General features: G+C 37.8%; 2 protein-coding genes across 5 annotated transcripts; one reads left to right on the top strand and one right to left on the bottom strand.

Moving 5' to 3' along the window:
* Nucleotides 1-3,241: 3,241 nt before the first annotated feature.
* On the bottom strand, nt 3,242-10,273 carry znf346 (zinc finger protein 346). Its single transcript, XM_055017270.1, is given in 7 exon segments — nt 3,242-3,319; nt 3,321-3,346; nt 3,479-3,721; nt 3,848-3,998; nt 5,849-5,941; nt 7,683-7,786; nt 10,179-10,273. Coding segments are annotated over 7 exon segments (789 nt in total). The 5' UTR covers nt 10,273.
* Nucleotides 10,274-11,042: 769 nt separating this feature from the next.
* Nucleotides 11,043-18,360, top strand: LOC111582556 (15-hydroxyprostaglandin dehydrogenase [NAD(+)]-like). 4 transcript variants are annotated; one of them, XM_055017267.1, is made up of 8 exons: nt 11,043-11,193; nt 12,317-12,440; nt 13,490-13,596; nt 13,722-13,818; nt 13,939-14,015; nt 14,133-14,290; nt 17,638-17,693; nt 18,013-18,360. In XM_055017267.1, exons 1-8 carry the CDS (start codon nt 11,101-11,103, stop codon nt 18,135-18,137), a joined length of 837 nt encoding a protein of 278 aa, XP_054873242.1. In that variant the 5' UTR covers nt 11,043-11,100; the 3' UTR covers nt 18,138-18,360. The 4 variants fall into 4 exon arrangements, with proteins under 4 accessions (XP_054873242.1, XP_054873243.1, XP_054873244.1 ...); XM_055017268.1 differs by having other exon boundaries at nt 17,638-17,686; XM_055017269.1 differs by lacking the exon at nt 17,638-17,693.
* Nucleotides 18,361-19,184: the final 824 nt, after the last annotated feature.

The following is a 19,184-nucleotide window of genomic DNA, read 5'->3' on the forward strand; positions in this document are numbered from 1 at the left end:
AGACAAGTATGGAAACTAATTAAAAATATAAGTAGAGTTCCCGTGTTGTAGCACAGTTTTAAGTTTTTGTTAAACTATCAATAAAAATTCAGCTTTCATAGTCTCTTTTAGGATTTACAGGATTCTAACTTTTCTCTTTTTTTACTGCACAAAACACACGTTTGATGTGTTTTTACTTCTGTTGTTTTTTTTCCATAGATGTGCAGAAATTTATGCTGCAATGTGTCCAGAACATACCCAGAAACTGTTTAGGGTTCAGAGGGTTAAAAAACATGCAGCATTTTACAAGTTTGACTTCTTTGTTGGACGAAAAATTGATTTAAAAGGCAAATTTATTCCACAGTTTTATGGTGTTACCAATACTGCAAAAAATGTGACTCCACATGTTTTAGATATTTAACGTTTAGTGTTTTTACAACCTCTATTTAAAACTAGTCATTACATTTCTCTGCACATCAAATCTAGAAAGATATTTCACCATGCTGAATGTATCTTCCAATAACTTGCCTCACAGCTTTTGAGCCATGCTGCACTTATTTCATCATTACTGCTTACATCTTTAATTTGTTTTGTTGCTTGTCTCTTATGTACTCTGTAAACACAGCCTGCAGTTCAGTCAAAAAGCTGCTGATTTTGTTGTCATGCGTCTGCAGGTTGTCGCTTCATGGTTGCACTAAAGAGCGCCAAGTTTTTTGTTCTTTACAGTTTTAAAGTTTTTGTTAAACTATCAAAAAAAATTCAACTTTCATCGTCTCTTGTAGCATTTACAGTATTATAATTAATGTGTTTTTACTTCAAGCTGTGGTCGTTTTGTTTCCATTGAGATGCTGAAATTTATGCTGCAATGTGTCCAAAGCGAGGGACCAAAAAATGCTCAAATTGTTTAGAGTTCAGACGGTTAAACGACATGCTGCATTTGACAAGTTTGACTTCTTTGTTGGATGAAAAACTGATTTAAAAGATACACTTATGCCACTGTTTAAATTCTGGGAAAACAAACTGTGTTAAATCAGCGCCAGTATTGACTAATTTCACACGTTATCCAGCCCTAATGACGTGCATTTTTCTGGAGAATGCTTATCAGTCAGTGAGTGTGTCTGTAACGGACATAAAACTTCTTTTTCAGTCTGTGGGTTCAGTTGTTTCCCTGCTGACGCCTTCATCACACACTGAAGGGTATAAACTCATCATCACCTATCCACTCATCAAAAGCTCATTTTCTTTTCATTACGGAGTAAAATAAACTAAAAACACACATCTGTTTACCGGTTCAGCTGGAAATGTTAAATGTGGGGATATTCCGAGGTCCAAAGCTGTGGGTTACATGATTCTGTTCCAGGGAAAACCTACTCTGACGGGAGCTGGAGCTTCATGGAGGTCGATGGTTGATTAATGGATTAAAAGTGGGGCTGGTTGTTGTGTCGTTCCAAGTCCAGACTAAAAACCTCCACATCAGTCCCAGTCCAGCCTCAAGTGTACTGGTACTCCTCTGAGTACTCCGTGTCCTCTGGAGCGTACTGGTTGTCTCCGGCTGCAAACTGCTCGTCTCCGGGAGCGTATTGGTTGTCGCTTGTGTACGACTGATCTGCTGGCTGTTGGTTCTCTGCAGTGTTCAGGCTGGATTTCTTCACTCTGAAGAAAAAAAAAAGGGACGTCGTATGAATATGTAGAGATCTGTTGATCCTGCTGGCAGCTTTAGATCCTCAGGTGGATCCTTCTAGTCGTTCCAAAGTCGAGGTTTAAATCTAAAGTCAACCGAGAGTTCTCCATCAGGACCTCGACTTTGAAACGACCTGCCTGAGGAGATCAGACCTGCAGTCAGTAACTTCTGTTAAATCACTTCTTAAACCCACTTTTACAGACTTGCTTTTATGTGAGGTTTACTTTTAGCTTTACTTAGTTGTAGTGTTTTATTCTGTATCATGTTCTGTTTATTTTAGATGTTCTCTCTGGTTTTATTTGACTTTTAGCTGCCTGGTTCTTTGGTGTGATGTCGTCTCTTTCTGATTTTTAATTTCTAACTTTAACCCTCAATCTTGTTCTTTAATTTTTAAAACTTCCTAGTTCCTTTGTTTGTTCTGATTGCTAATCTAGCTAATTATTCATTTAATTTATTATAATTTTTACTATTTACTTTAACTGATTGCTCTGATTTGTCTCCTACATCTTGTTTGATTGCATGTTTTAACTGTCAAAGCTCTCTGTGAACGCTGTTCTTAAGGATGCTATATAAATAAAGTTATTATTATTATTTCTTTTTTCTGTAGATGTATAGTATCTGTTCAACTCTCTGAACCTCAAGCAGTTTCTGGGTGATGTTTTGCTGTTTTCACTCACCGTGGGCTCATTTTTTGCTGCACATCTGTGGAAAAAGCAAAATTGTGGCTAGAAGTAGACTCAGAAATCTCTTTTTTGTGCAGTGTGACGAAGATATATTGCCATATAATAAAAGAAACAAACATTTTATGTCTTCAATTATGTTTTTACATGAATTGGAAAAACATGGAATCATTATATCTTAGTTTTTTCAAGTGCCCACAGCTGTTACCAAGACAGCAAAACAACTGTGACTCCACATGTTCTAGATATTTAGCTTTAAGAGTTTTTACAACCTCTACAAACTAGTTATTACACTTTTCTGCACATCAAATCTAGAAAGATATTTCACCACGCTCAGTGTATCTTCCAATAACTTGCCTTGCAGCTTTTGAGCCATGCTGCGCTTTTTTTTAATCAATATATTTATTTACTTATTTTTTAATGATTTAGGTCAGAATTTATTCAAACACAGCCTGCAGTTCAGTCAAAAAGTTCCTGAAGTTTTCTCATGTGTCTGCTGGTTGTGGCTTCATGGTTGCACTAAGGAGCGCCAAGTTTTTTGTTCTTTACAGAATCTGGTTTCTGCAAACTGCTTCTTTTTGGCATTTTTTTAACGACTAATGTGATTTAGATGAAATGTCATGATTTCAAGCTTAGGTTTGGTTACAGGATTTGTTCACGCATCATTGGAAAGTTAAAAATAAAACAATTCTGTCTGTTTTTACACTTTGCGGCTCTGATAAATAGCGTCATTTTGGCAATTTCTAAAAAAGGCAACCTTCTTTTTGAGGTTTAGAGGGTCAAAATCTGCAATGTTTACTCCATTACTAACGTCCATCTCATTCAAAACTTTGCTAACATGAGTAAGAAAAAATGAAAATTTCAGTTTGTTCATTAGACTAATGAATTTATTTCTGTGTACTTACTGGTTCTTATGCTTGGCACCACTGATGTGAGACTGGTACTGCTCCACAGAGTTTAGTTCGATGTTGCACACAGGTGCACGGGTAGCCATTTAGTGTGGAAGCTGCCAGCACAGAAAAGGAAAGAATTAGTTGTCTTTAAGCCTGAACAACTAAATCCATCTGCACAGAAAACAGGGAAGTGAGAATGACTGCATTCTTGTTGCATGATGGATATTTTTCCTGGTTGTTCTGACCTGGTGCTGTGGACGGGCCGTACGTCTCCATCAGCTTCAGCTTGGTCATCTGTTTTCTATGCTTCTTGCCCACATAGTGCTGCTGAGCCATGAGCGGGTTGTTGAAGGAGGCCTGGCAGATGGAGCAGAAACGGTCCGGGTTGTTGTTGTTGTTGTTGTTGCCGCCCGTCGCTGGAGCAGCACTCGAGTCATCTGCAGGTTTCTTCTTCGGCTGAGCTGTCGGCGTTGGTGGAGGTGCTACTGCTGAAGAAGGCATAGAAATAAAAGCAATTACAGAAACGCTGCTGTGGCATATCTGCATCGCACCAACAGAAACATCACTGATACATGGAAGCAATTAGGAATTTAAAAGAAGAATAAAGAAGCTACCTGGGGTCTGAGGTCCGACTGTTTTCAGCCTCAGGTTCTTGGCGTGAACTTTGCCCTGATAGTGAGACTCGGCCACAACCGGAGCAGAGAAGGTCATGTTACATACATGACACGCCTTCAACCGGTCCGTGTCTCCATTGTTACAGTCCTGCTGACAAATACATGCATACAAACTTAAATCGTGTGAATCATGCTACGTGAAGAATCGTTTGTGATAATAGTAAGAGAAGCTTTGAACACTCCTGAGAGTCAGCGTCTGGAATTCAAACACCACAGAGTGAGAGGGTGCAGTTCGATTAATATTGTCATCAGTAGCTCAGTTGGACGCCTGAATGTCTGTTTTGTGATGAAAACAATCTCCAATTACAGGATTTTTATAGATCTAAATCTCCATGATGCAGTTGTTTATCTTCACGGTAATATGTTGAAGATAAAACTACATTTAATTATATCATACAACCAGTTAATTTTAATTTCAATTTATGAAATGAGTTTTATCCCTCTAAATCCCTAAACTAAACGGCGACAGGTTTAAATGTATGACACCCTGTTAAAATAATGGGCTAAGTCATTTCTTTGTTCTTTTCAGAAAACACAACAAACTGAACCACATCACACTGAACCTTGGCCTAGGCCGTTACACAACAGGGGTAGAATCACATGATCTGTTCAACTGAGGATGCAGGTGATTTTAACAGAAGTAGAGATGGTTTAGAACAATAGAACAAAACAATAGCTTTTGTCAAAAAATGACTTAGGTCATTATTTAAGGAAGGTGACAATAGCTTTTTTTGTTTAAAAGGAAAAAATCACTCAAAATGCACCATTCATTATGGCCAGAAACTGTAAAAACAAGTTAAAATCTGATTTTTAACTGTGCTTAGTTTCATCCAACCAGAAGCAAAAAACTGGGTCATTCAAAACCACTTGATTCTGCACATCTCATTTCAAAGTTTTCTAAAAATCCAATTTTTGCTGTAATCCTCGGCACAAATGAGAAGCCATTACTGACTCACCTGAGACAAATAATCACAAAAGTTCAAGGACTTTTCAGCTGAACTGTAGGCAGTGTATTTGAGACAATTATCAAAACTAACTAAACATGTAAGTAAAACATCTACAGTATGTAAAGCAACCAGGTCTTTTCAGTTTTTGTCAAACAAATAATCACAGAAATTCACCTTTTTGTTTTTTTCTTTTTTTATAATTGTCTCACACTGCACAAAGACATTTTTGAGTTCTCTCTACTTCTAGTCATGGTTGTTCTGTTTTCATAGAGATGCAAGACTTTATATTGCAGTGAAAAATGATCCCACAGTGAGTGAAAATGAGGTTCAGAGGGTTAATGTATACCTGGGTTAGTTTTCACTTCCATTCGTACCAGTCATGATCTGCACATTTAGGGAAGCAGTATCAAGTTAATCTTGGATTTCCACAAGTTAAAATTTAGCAGACAATTACTGAACTTGCATTCACAACATCCCAGCTACCATCCTCCTTCTCTGGTGCCTAGTTAATATCGTAGTAAGCGATTTCATGTGATTTAAATCTGTTTGGACGCTGCGTGAAGGGAACAACTCTCAGCCTGTTCTTAATTGAAATGAATGAGAAGTGACTTGTGGCCACAGCAAGATGCATTTTCTTCGATGAACTACCGGGTCTGTGTCTGAATGAATTTGAATGAATGTCACATTAGTTCAGATTCAAGCTCGACTTTCTGAAAAACCATCACAGACAGGCTGGCCAGTGGGTTGTGGATAAATGCAGGATCAGGCGGTTATGACAGAAACATTCAGCGTGACTCTTCTGATACCCAAACCACCTGCACAACTTTATCTGTAGATCAAAAAACTTTTAGGAGGACTTTTTTTTTTTTTTTTTTTTTTTAAATAATGCTTGATTGATAAGTGAATAGTGGTCGTCACAGCAAGAACTTTCATTGGTGTTTGTTTTGTTTCAGCAGTTTCTTATCAGTTAACATTTACAGCAGTTCTCACTCACAGTGTCAGATGATACCGTCTTCATCTTTTTGACCGCCGTCTCCTCGTTCTGCATCGAAAGATAACGCCGCACTTTGTTGGCATGTTTCTTGCTCTGAAAAGAAAAACATAAACGTTTCCAACAAAGTGAAAAACAAACATTCATCACATTAAACACATTTCCAACACGCAGCAGTAGTTATATTTAGTGCAGAGTGGGTCATGATGGGGTCAGACTGGTTTAAAGCTCCCAGTCTGAACACAGAACAATATTAGATGATGAAATCTTCTTTTGTTTTTCCTTTTCCATGCAATTTAATACTCAAAGTATTTGAGTGTTTCTGACACATTAAGGATACTCCAACCCAACATTAAATACACTCTTCTCAACCCAGATCTTGTTGAACTTGCACTCATTACTTATTATTATAAATAGCTATTTATCTGGTGAGATGAGACGCCATGTCATCCTAAACTTCACATCAAAACTCACTAACTGAGCCTGTTTTGATCAGTTCTGATGAGGCTATTGGTTCCATGTTGCAGCAGGATCAATAAAATGTTTCCCTCAAAGCAATGTATAAGCGATACTGAAGTTGATGCATTTTTAGAACAGTTACTTCATAAAACAATCAATTTCTAACATCTGTCAGATTTGTATTTAAGGCATTGCATAGAGTAAAATTCAGATGAATGGATTTTAGACTTTTGCTGAAACCCTGGACTTGCTGCTGGATGATAATTTATAACTTATATATTCTGTCCTGAACAAGAAAACACATCTTCATTATAGCTGCACACTATCATGCCTTATCATCTTTGATAAATGTCATAATTAACCTGCCAATTTTAGTTTATATCCCCTATCTACGACTGATTTACTGCACTGTAAAAGTCAAATCCAACATGATTTTAAACTCTCAAATTCAAAGATCTGCTGCTTTTCTTTGTTTTATTTGACTAAGAATAAATAGCTTTCTGTTTTTGGACAAAATAAACAATTTTGAGGCATTATGTTGAGCTTATCCAAGCTATATTTTCATCATCTGGAACTCCCTGACCACCTGAGAGCTCCACAGATAGTGCATGTTTTTAAAAAACGCCTAAAGACATTTCTTTTTAACAGAGCTTTTAATTAAATGTGTCCCTGAAATTTTTATTTTAATTTTACCTGCTTGTTTTGTGTTTATCCTTTTATATCTTTAATGTAGCACTTTGAGATTTTGCCTAAATGAAAAGTGCATTACAAATAAAATGTATTATTATTAGATTTTGTTGCTATGGGTTTACAGCCTGGAAAGATAAGGCAAAAAATTCAGCTATGTCTGACAACATTAAGTCCTTTTATTCAAACTACTTGCTAACTAACTGCTTGAAATTCAGTTCATGAGTGGAGTTTAGTAGAAACTAACGATTTCCAGGTTGTACGTGTAAAGATTTTTATTATAACTGCATCTATTCTTCTTCATGGGGTGAATTTAGATTGTAAAATGCAAAAATGTGCAGGAAAGTCAACATCTGGTCAGCAGCATGACCTGAAGTCTCCTTTATCTGCTGAGTTTTAGCTGGTTAAACATCTGTTCTGTCCCTTTGTGATGCATTTGTTATTTATTAGAGGCAAAATTGAGTTGTTTCTAATAATAAAGCATTAATTTGATCATATCGTAACTTCATCCAGTTTACTGTTTTGGTATCTGCTCTTTCAGGAGTAACACCAGATCGAATGTGGCGTAAAGAGCATTAAATAATCAAACCTTTTAGCTGATAATTAAAAGGTTTTCCACCTGAGCATCAGAGCACCATCTAATATAACCAAAGTCCCCCGACACTGGAACAGCAGCAGCAGGCTCACTGACCTGATAATGAGTCAACTTCTGAGACTCAGAAATTAGGACAGCACTGCAGACTTTACACTGGGAGTCAGAAAACAGGTTGCCATGCTCCTTTATCATCTTATTTACTGCAGGAGGGAAGAGAGAAACAGGAGATTTCAAATCAGGTTACATCTTCTGGGAAAATGCAATTATAACACAGTGTGTGGGAAAAAAACTATCCATGACAACAGTTCAAACAACGATTCCGCTCAAGATACTCTTTTCATACATCAAGGACATGACAGCTCAACGGTGTCGACGGCTCTCAGTATTAGCTTTATCTCAAGAGTTCTGCAAAACAAGCCCCTTTCTGAACAGCTTTTTCTCTTTCGTCACCAGTAAATAACCGCATGGCCCTTTTAGTCACGGTGACGCCTATGCAGACATCTGTGAACACACTCCAAGACACAGACGCATGTTTCAGACCTAACACGGAGTCTGAGTCATCTCTCTTGGCTCGTACAATCTGGAACGTTAATTCACCTTGATGCATCGACTCAAAGGCGTTACAAAAAAAAAAGAAAGAAAAAAGACAGGTGGCGTATCGCACGGACAGGCAGGGGATTCAATTTGTTTGGAGGCTGACACGTCATGCGAGATAGTTTGTAGGATTTCATTTGCACCTTTTAAGATATGGAACATGTCACATTGCTGGCTCCCAAATCCAGCTACAGTGATGCCCTTTTGTCATTCAGATTTAGGTGTCTGCTACACAAAAGCTTCTCACGCTACAGGACTTTGACAGCTGCAACACTCCTGCAGTATTTGGCACATTGTGATAGATTACATGGACTCCTCACCATGTATTTCCACTTAAAGACACACTTTCACAACTGCATTTGAGCTCCCAAAAACACTAAATACATTATTTAGCCATTTCTTTTCGTTTTCCCGAATTTAACTTCATCCTCAGTTTCTCTGTTAAGTGACAAATTGTTCAGAAAGGACCTCTATATATGGATAAATGCCTTCATTTAACATTACATTTAATAAAGCTGTAATAATTCATGATGTGAGTCTAGGGGTTCCTTATTTCAGACGAGGCCCTCCACTATAAAGAGCAGCAGAGGGAAAACAACACCTTTCTTTACAATAAACGCCTGAAGCACAGATTTGTTTACATGCAGAGTTGTCACTACAAATTGTTACTGTTCGCACATTACAGAATTACAGCAATGGAGGGACAACATTCGGTTAGACGTTTCCTGATAAAGCTAAGTAAATGATAAAGTAATGCACATACTGTACAACAACCAAGCAGGCTGTTATGTCCATAGTTTATTAAAATTGCAATATGAAATAAAGCAATTTAAGATGTGCATTATGCAGTGTGCCTGATTCAGGGTTTCTTTTATTTATTGATTCTTTGTTTAACTTGATTGTAGAATGTGCAAGACTTTAATGCAGCTCCTGAGCCATGAATTATACACAAAAGTGCAATCATTTTCTTGCAGGAATCATTTATTTTTTGTTATAGCTTTATTTATTGACCTTCACAGAGTCATTAACCCTTAACAAATGTAATAAATATATGTTGGAAGTACTGAAGCACCCTTTCAACATTTGACACGTTTTAAATCTATTACACATTGAGTACTGAACTGAAATTTTAAAAATGACAATAAGACATGTTTCCCAAATCTTTCAGCCCTATTATTCATTTAAATTAAGTATCCAACAACAGCATAATAAACTCTGAAAAGGCCTCACTTGGATGCAGTGTAGCCTTAAGATTAGGGAGGAAAAGCACCCCAATACTGAAAGCAACAAGAATTCCAGACATCTACTCTGACATATCTCCAGTTACAGGCTGTTTATTAACTGCTGAGACAACGTTTCTTGTCGTGGCCTCATTTGTCGTGATATCACTGTCAGCACCAAATCAGCTGTCTGGAATTAGACCAGAGATGGACTAAAGTCTGCAAGAAGAGGATCCGCATCGCGCTCACTTTACACTCAAACAGGCTGAGAAGCTCAATAACTACACAACACATCAGATGTCTGACACATCTGCATTTGAAAATTACTTTCAGGGAACTAAAACAAAGTTTAGCCACGATGCTGCCCATTGAGAAGTTCAAATGCAGCATGTGTCTTGCGCCAGTTCAGTACATAAGTGAGGCTGCGACTGCATACAATAGCAACTAGCATACGTCCTAAAACACAAATGACAGCTGAGGCCACACTAAACAAGCCTTCCCCGGTCTCTACAGCTCCACGAGCAGAGCTAATGATTCGGTCATTCGGGAACAACATCGGATGCAGACATGCTCTCGTCGACCTTGGAGCCTAAGCTGCTATGGTTAGCTTAGCTTAGCTTGGCATGCTCATAGAGCTCATCATGGACGTTAGCTCGGAGGAAGCTAACACCGAGACGCTGCCACTTTGGCCTACATTCGTTCACGTAGACTGTTATTAAGTGCAGCATGCAGTGTTCTGTTAACATAAACGTTAAACTAGTAAAGAAACAGGCCATACTCTCCGCCGGCCCCGACGGTAAGTAAGGAAAATCCTCCGTCTGCATCTCAACGGCCATATTCCTACACACGACCAGCGGCGTCCTAATGCGCATGCCCAACAGATGAGCAGACAGCGGAAGAAAGGACAAAAACGAAGAGTTCTCACTCTGTTGGTGTTTTCATGTACGGGCAACCGGTGAAGTTGTAGTTCTTATAGACGATCTTTGATCCAGTCACATAGATAGATAGATAGATGATAGATAGATAGATAGATAGATAGATAGATAGATAGATAGATAGATAGATAGATAGATAGATAGATAGATAGATAGATAGATAGATAGATAGAAATACAGTCTGTGGTCTGAATCTGCATCTGAAGTTCAAGGATGAAGACACTGAATGGTTCACTGGAAGTTTAAACCTTCAGTATTCTGCTGCTAAAGCCTGTACAAAGTTTGCTAGTTAAGTAAGATAAGTAGAAAATAGAGTTAAACTCTTAAAAGTAGGTCTAACTGAAAGAAAATGACAACTTTAAAGCTGAGATCACTGGAAGAGATGAAGGAACCCAATCACAACTTAAAGGAGCATAAGCTGAAGAATATCTTTTCAACTTAAACAGGTTAACTAAAAGCAAAGTAAGATCTAGTACTAGTCCAACCCATTACCACACATTTTTAGCTTCATTTTGGAGTTTAGGGCCAAATAGACCTTGTTTTCATAAAAGTACACAATGACAAAAGATTTTATTTTAGGTCAGAATGACTTCAGGACAACAGGAGGGTTCATTTTAAAGCAAATCGGCACTTAAATGATAGCATCACAAACACCTGGTTGATATTTAACTGGCAACCACTGACATCTTGACTTGGGGCGTATAAAAGTCCACTGACTGCTCTGCTGCAGGGATCAGTTGAGTTCAACCCCTCTTGTTTCCAGACATGGCATTAAATGGCAAAACTGCAGTCGTGACTGGAGCAGCTCTGGGGATTGGAAGAGCAATAACGGAGATACTTGTGAAAAATGGTGCCAAGGTAAAGTATTACTTCAGTTACTGAGTACCTGTGTATGTTGATCATGCATCTTTGAAGCATTAAGGTTACAACGATGAGAGAAAAGCTGACTTTTCTGTTTTGCTTCATATCGCTCTATGTTTAGCAGTCTGTGCTTGGGTTAAAGCACTTATCTGCATTATCTCAGTTTAGTTTATGCTCAATAAAACGGATATAAAAGTGACATCATATATAATTAAGTAGAGTCCGTATTGAACCCAAAACTGCACTGAAACAAAGTCCAGCCTGTTACAAAAATGGTCATTCTGTGTCAACTCAGCAAGATTAGGGGAGATCAGTTGCTTGACCATTTCACAATCTCTTGAAATTTCTGCAACTGACGTCTGCCAATTTTTTTAAAGCTAAAATTCCTATATTTTGGAAATTAGAAGAGATTCCACTTTCAGATGTCCATATCTCTTAAAGAATATGTCCTAAAGTCTTCAAATTTTCAGGAGATATTCAGACATTTGTGGTAAATTGTAAGAATGCTATAAATTGTGGCAATCAACACTCTTTTTTTTTGCTTAAGACCTCTCAAATTCCAAATTTGTTAAAAAAATGCAAATAAAATGGTTTTCAAAGAATTTGGAATACATATGATGTATTTGATCAACATTATTGTGAGAACACTATCTGAATGATATTACCGATGGTTAGAAAGGTTTCGTATGTCAGTAGAAATGGGACTTATGGCCAATCAGAGTTGACACATGTAATAAAACACAACCAGATGGACATCTTGAATCATAGGTAGGTTGGTGAAGTTTGGGATAGTAAGAGATGGAAATATCATCTACTTGTGTGCAAAGTTTCAATATCCCTCTATGTTTTCTTCATGCTAAAATATGATATCTATTAACTAAGGTTTTCAACTCACTGATTGAAAACAAAGCAACTTCTTCTTCATTGAGAAAGATTCGATAAAGACAAAGGTATTGATTAACTCATGTATGCAATAAACTCAGATAAAGTTCATTTGTTACTACACAGCATTTTTTCCAATGACTCGTGAAAATTTAAAGACTCTAGGACATATATTGGAGAATCCATCAACAGTGTTGCATGGAGATGTTCAATCTCTGATGGACTTTTACCTGTACAGGTAGCCCTCCTGGATGTGAATGAAGCTGAGGCGAAGACTTTGAAAAAAGCTCTCGACAAGCAGTACGGACAAGAGAACACTTTATTCGTAAAGTGTGATGTTGAGTCCGAGGAGCAGATCAAAGGTAATATACACACACTTTCATAGCTACATGAAAGACTGCCAGCGCTCAGTGGAAATGCTGAAGGACATTCAGTGAGGATTAGTTAATAATACATTTTATTTATAGGCTCCTTTCAGAACACCCAAGGACACCGTACAAAGTCAACAGAGTTAAAACACATTCACATAAGCAATCTAAAACTTAAAGATGTAAAAAAATGAAAAGAAGGAAATTCAGCAATTTTAAAACAACAGAAGAAGAAAGAGAAATGGAAGTCAGAGTGAGTAGGCTTGTTTGAACAGGTGGGATTTAAAAATGTCCCGAGTGTTGATGTTTGTGATGTCAGGTAGGAGTGAGTTCCAGAGGCTGAAGGTTCTGGAGACCATGGTGGTCATACGGGCTGGAGGGATGGTGAGGTTGAAGGAGGAAGATGATCTGAGAGTCCGGCTGGGTGTGTTTATGTGGAGATCAGTGAGGTACGGAGGGGCGAGGTTATGGAGGGCTTTGAACGTTAGCAGCATGGTTTTGTAGACGATGCAGTGTGTGATTGGGAGCCAGTGAAGTTGTTGGAGAACAGGGTGATGTGGTGGAGAGAAGGTGTCCTGGTGATGATCCGGGCTGCAGCATTCTGAACTAGTTGGAGTTCATGGAGGGACTTGAGGGGGAGACCAGAGAGAAGGGAGTTGCAACAATCCAGATGAAATGGGATGAAGGTTAATGAAGTTGTTGGGATCTGAACCAAGTTTCATGAGAATTGGTGTTTCAGAGGTGATGGGACAGAACCAGAGATGAGGAAGGAGTGGATGATGGTGGTGGTCAGAGATGACAGGGAGTGGAGACAGGCATTGATCAGGGTTGTCGGGAGGGGATCAAGACGGCAGGTGGATGATTTAGATTTCCAGATGAGTTCAGATACGTCAGCAGAAGATGAAAGGTGGAAACTTCAGAGATAGGTTGTGTTTTTTGTGTAACACTTTTGCTTCATGTTGGGATCTCTATTTTTCTGTGAAGATGTCGACTTCAAAGTGAAATGAAAAATAAAAAACTAACTGTTATTTTGTACTTCCAAGCTGCCCTCCAGACCACAGCGGATACCTTCGGAGGGATTGACATTGTGTGCAACAATGCCGGCATCTTGAATGAGGGCGAGTGGGAGAAAACCGTCTCCATAAACCTGGTAAGAGTTTCTAGTTTCACCTTGCTGAGGTTAATATTATCAACAGCTGACAGATCTCTGAGTGTTTCGATTTTCCCAAATGAACCCACGATACGAGATGTGTGAATTTCTATTCTGTGTTGCAGTTGGGTGTTATTAGGGTGACTTATTTGGTTCTGAAGCACATGAACAAGCTGAGTGGAGGTCGGGGTGGAGTCGTGGTCAACACAGCATCTATGGCAGGTACAGACCATGTGGCTTTTCTTAAACAGAAATGGCAAGTAGCACTTAGAGGGAAAAGGAGAACATCTAGAGAAGGACCTAGTTCATCCCTGTTAATAAAAACTTACCTACACCCTGCAGGTCTCGGCCCATTTCTGACCTGTCCTGCCTATTCAGCCACGAAGCACGGCGTGGTGGGCTTCACTCGGTCCATGGCGGTAAAGATATGATGCAGTTTAATGATTACGGAAGTAAAGTAACAAATAACAACTTGACTTTATTTTCATGTTTTACTTGTGTTTTAACTGAAGTGTGTCTGTGTGTGTCTTTTACAGCTGGCCTCCATTGTCTCAGACTATGGTATTCGCTTCAATGCAGTTTGCCCAGGTTTTGTCCAAACTGACCTCATGGACAACATTCCAAACAACCTGGGACAGTTTTCCCACCTGGCTGATATAGAAAAGGAAATGGTTGAAAAAATGGGGACAATCCAGTGAGTCTCATTTGTAGAGCAGCTTGTATTGCTGTGGTGGAAACACTTACATTTTTTGGATACGGGGGGGTCCTCGGTTTACAACGTCATCGACCTCAGCGTTTCGTTGTTACATCAGAACTGGTTACGTGGAACTAATTTGCGATCAGAGTGGACAAATACATCGTCACGCGGCGCTAGAAGACGGCTTTGTATCCATTCTCCAGTTGTACGCCACTTTGGATTGTGCTACATTCACTAACTTTTTGCCCTTCATTATGGCTCCCAAGCGTAAGTCAGACTCTTGTAAAAACAGGTCAATATATTCTGTTATCTTCTTATAAAATGACTCATACATGCATGAAATCATTGGTATTCATGACTTTTCCGAAGAACTGATCGATATCGTGATGTACGTGTTGTTTACATTTTCGCCAGAGTTTTGGCTTATGGTGAAAATCGGCTTACGTCGATCTGTAGAAACGTCCGACTTAAGTCCAGTACCCCTATAGGCTTATTTGTCAATTTCCAATGCAACTTTGTAGCCATTATCCTAAAAAACACACTGAAAGTGGGTCGATGGACAATTTTTTAAAAAAACTATCTCAAAGAATTTGATAAATCAAGTTAAAATTTCACAGATATGTTTTTAATTAATCATATTTTGTGTTGTAAAATAACGTTGTTGTTTTTTTCAGGCAAATTAGGCGGCCAAGCAGAATTTATTTTAAAAATCTGATGATTTGAAATGGAACAATCCAGTTGGAATGGAAGTCAAACTACAGGACATTGCTAGCAGACTTCTTCTGTTAAACTGCTCTTTATTTTTCTGTTTCAGTCCATCTGTGGTTGCTGAGTGCGTCCTCGAGCTGGTGACGGACGAGAGAAAGAATGGAGACCACCTCTTGGTCAAATCTAATCAGAAGTCATACGTAACTTTTCCCGAAGTGCTGTAGAAGCTCCTGGAAAACCACAACACCATCGTACAGAACCCAGAACCAGAACCAGAACCAGAACCAAACCCTCTGTATGAACCCTGCAGTTAAAACTGGCTGCAATGTTTCTGTGTATTTGTTGGATATGAACTAAATCATCAAATTTAGAATGTACACCAGACTTCTGTCCTCAAACTTCAATTATCTGTTGACTGTTACATCAATAAACTTCAATAATTAAAGAAAAAGTTTGACATGATAAAGAAATCTCTGTTTTCAATCATTTGCAGTCACACAAACAGCACCGTATTGCAACGAACTGTGGGTATAAATAAGAGTGTTTATTTACTAGTTGTTTGCAGATGACAGAGATAAAGGATTAAAGTTATATCAGTTATTGGAATTTGATTCGTTTACCTTCCAAAGTTCATAGTTTCATCCAGAGAGTTGTTTTTTTAGTCCCCCCACCAGCTTTGTTTGGATTAGAAAGAGGCAGCGTAGACAAATTAAACGTCATTCTGCAAACACCTAGACTATGGTACTCTAATGTACTGCAGGTTTTTCTGTCCCGACAAGTGGTTTTATTCATTTTGACTCCTGATCTTCCATAGCAGGCTGCAGGTGACATTACATCTATTGTTACAAAGCTGATACTGTTCAGTGTTTAACCCTCCTGTTGTCCTCATTTATCGGCAGCAAAAAATACTGCTCCTTTGTCTGAAAAAAATCCAAAAATTCTGCAAAAAAAGTTCCCAAATTTATAAAAATTTCCAAAATCTTCAGGAAGAAAATTCTTTAAAGTTTCCCTTAAAAATGTTATTTTTAAAAAAATCCCAAATTTGGCAAGAAATACAAATTAAAAAAATAAAAATTGCAAATATTTCCAAAAAATGAATAAAAATCTTCCAAAAAAATCCTAAAAATATCTAGTGATTACATATATATCAGTACAAATTCTAATATTTTCTTTAAGAACGTTCAGAAAAAAATCAACTGATTTTTTTCTGAACGTTCTTGAAGAAACATTTCTGTTTTTAGCATTTCTTCTTTAGTACCAAAAACTGTTCACAAATTTCCCAAAAAATGTTGACAATGTGGAAGTTTTCACTGTGAAAATGTTTTTTTTCCACATTTTCAAACTTCAAAATGGGCCAATTTCACTTGTAGGATGACAGGAGGGTTAAAGAAATTGATGAAAACATGTACACTCAGTTACACATTATTAAGGTCATCCTTTGCTGTTGCACTGGACATTATTATGGTAGTAATAATCGTAATCAAACAAAGTACTTTGGCAGACAGAGCTGAAGCTGGATACCCAAAAAGCCAAACAAAGCAAGCCAAATGAAAAGATAAAATCAAAACAACAAGACACAAGATTCTGCAATACAATGTCAGTATTAATAAGCACCAATTAAGCAATGAAAACCTTGTTTTGTTGTTGTTTTTTGTTGTTGTTTTTGAAAGTTTATTTTGAACATTTCAATATAAAAAGAAAACAGCAACAAAAGACAATGAATAAGTTGCTCAAAAAGGAGTGGGAAAAAGTCAAAGCTCATCTAATCCCACCCCTTCTTAGATAATGATTGCAAATCTATTCATTCTGCTTCTTCCAAATACTACCATTTATAAACAATAATAATAATAATAATAATAGTGTACATGATTTAGAATAAATATACACCAGTATGTCCATTTACATTCATACAAAAGGACCTAACAATAGCAAAACACAACAGAAAGAAAAGACCCAGCTAATAATATGAATAAATAAATAAAGAAAACAAATTATTAAAGAAATCAATAATTATTAACAGTAACCTGTGCACACCCAGTGATCGTCACACTCCCACTTCATCCCTGTATTCTGTGAAAACATTCTCTTTGTATTTAGTTTTAAACTGCTGCATGTTTGGATGTTGTTTTAGCTCCTCACCCAAACCGTTCCAGAGTTTTACCCCACAGAATGAAATACAGAATCTTTTTCTGTTTGAACGGATTTAGTTTATTTTGACGTTGTATTCTCTTCTTCAATGATATCCCCCCCTCTCGATAAGCAATCAAAAGGTGTCATCACATAAAAGCAAATCTATAAAATCATCTTTTAAAGTTGTCCTATAAGCCTCAGGTTACGTTTCCTGACTTTGTGCTCACAGCGATGCTACATGAATTATTTAACTGTCTGCTGGAACTAAGTGTCCTGCAGGTCACAGCACATCAGTCAGTTGATAACTTCTGTCTTGCTGTTCGTTAACGATCAGCAGGTAGAAATTAATCTAGGTTAACGTTCCACCACAGAACACAGCTACAAGTAAACGTTAATCTCTCAGTGAAGAACAGTTCAGTTCTGAGTTCATATCACTGTTCTCTGGTTTTTAACAGCTTCTGTTCATTTCACTGAGAAAAACATCTGATGAAATCCTTCTCTGTCAGAAACAGGAACGTTATTGAGGTCTACCCTCCATCACACTGGACCACAGAGGTGATCGGTACTTTTCTGTTTTTTAATGTAAACCAGAATAGCAGTTTGTTCTCTACCACAGTGTTTGGTCAGATAACTGTGTGGAGCTCATGTTAATGCTAATGATTCAATAGAATTTATTGTCCATCTGAGGCTGTAAAATGTTCTTTGGTTTCAACCAGGACAAAAAACATTTGCATAAGATTAAAAAACAGGACAAAAAAAAATACAGCACTCTGTGTTCCATCCATATCTTGATGTGTTCACTCTGATATTTAACGTTCCTGCAGTTGGAATGAAAGAACCTTGTGGATCGTTTCCTCACTGTCTGTGTCTTTTCCTTCCAGCCTTGGTCTGGATCGTTGGGAACATCTGGTTTGATGAACTGAGAGCTACAGAGAACATGAACATCCAGCTGTGGTTGTCTGAAGAGTCTTTTCTCCTTCATCACTGTGAGGAAGAGCAGCACTGATGTCCTCCTCATCTTTCCACTAATAACAATACTGCTGCAGATTCAGCTCCTCTCTTCAGAATACAACTTGTCTTGTGACTGTTCAGTTTTTACATTTCACTGTCAGCAACACATTGTTTATTTCATCCATTTATTTCATGTGTTTACACATCTTTACAGTTCAGAATTGTTAATGTAGTTTTTAAATGTGCAATAAAGGTAATAATGAAGCTCCTGCCCTGAATGTGTTGATGTTTTAATGCTGCATATCTGCTATAAATAACATGGACTTTTTATATCGTAGTTCTGCTACAACAGCAGAGATGAAGTTAAAGGTGATGAATGGAACCTGTGAATACTAAGAACAGAGAATAATAAACTGCTGAGAGTTGGTCTGTCCTTCTGTGAGTGAAAGTTAAACAGGAAGTGGTTCACTGAGGATGTCGTCCATTCAGTCTCCTTCTTCACATCCAGATGAGGTTTTCCTTCTGTTGGCTTCACTCAGAAGATCCTCAGTGAAAATGAGACACCTGAGATGAAGACAGACATCACAGTATCAGCATCAACAGCAGAGGTTCATTTTAAAGTGACCCTAGAAAGATTTCCTAATTCATATAGGTTTCCAAGGACTGAAAGACACAAAGGCCTGCAGTCACTTTAGCTTTAGGGGCGAGGATTTTATTATCCAGCTTATCTGTGCTGCAATATAAATATAATAACTGTAGTGTTAATCATTACTTTGGCCATATTCTAGGAGTTAATTTTTCCAATCTACACTGCAGGAATAAGTACTACAACATGTGAATCAGTCATTAAACAATGTTAATGATTAGAGAGCAGATTTACTGTTTTCTCCAGTTTAACTTTGGAGACTCAGCAGATATTCAGGACTACTGACACACAGAACCTTAACCTCACTGTTTTAATCACATTTAGGTTTTCTAAACGTTACATTAATGTGAACCAGCGTCTCCATGAACAGTTTTATTAACTAAATGTACCACATTACAGTAACACAACACACTTCAGCTGTTTACATGAAACTCAACACAAATAAGCTTAATGCTG

The sequence above is a fragment of the Amphiprion ocellaris genome, chromosome 14 (assembly GCF_022539595.1).
Source record: "Amphiprion ocellaris isolate individual 3 ecotype Okinawa chromosome 14, ASM2253959v1, whole genome shotgun sequence".
Classification (NCBI taxonomy): domain Eukaryota; kingdom Metazoa; phylum Chordata; class Actinopteri; family Pomacentridae; genus Amphiprion; species Amphiprion ocellaris.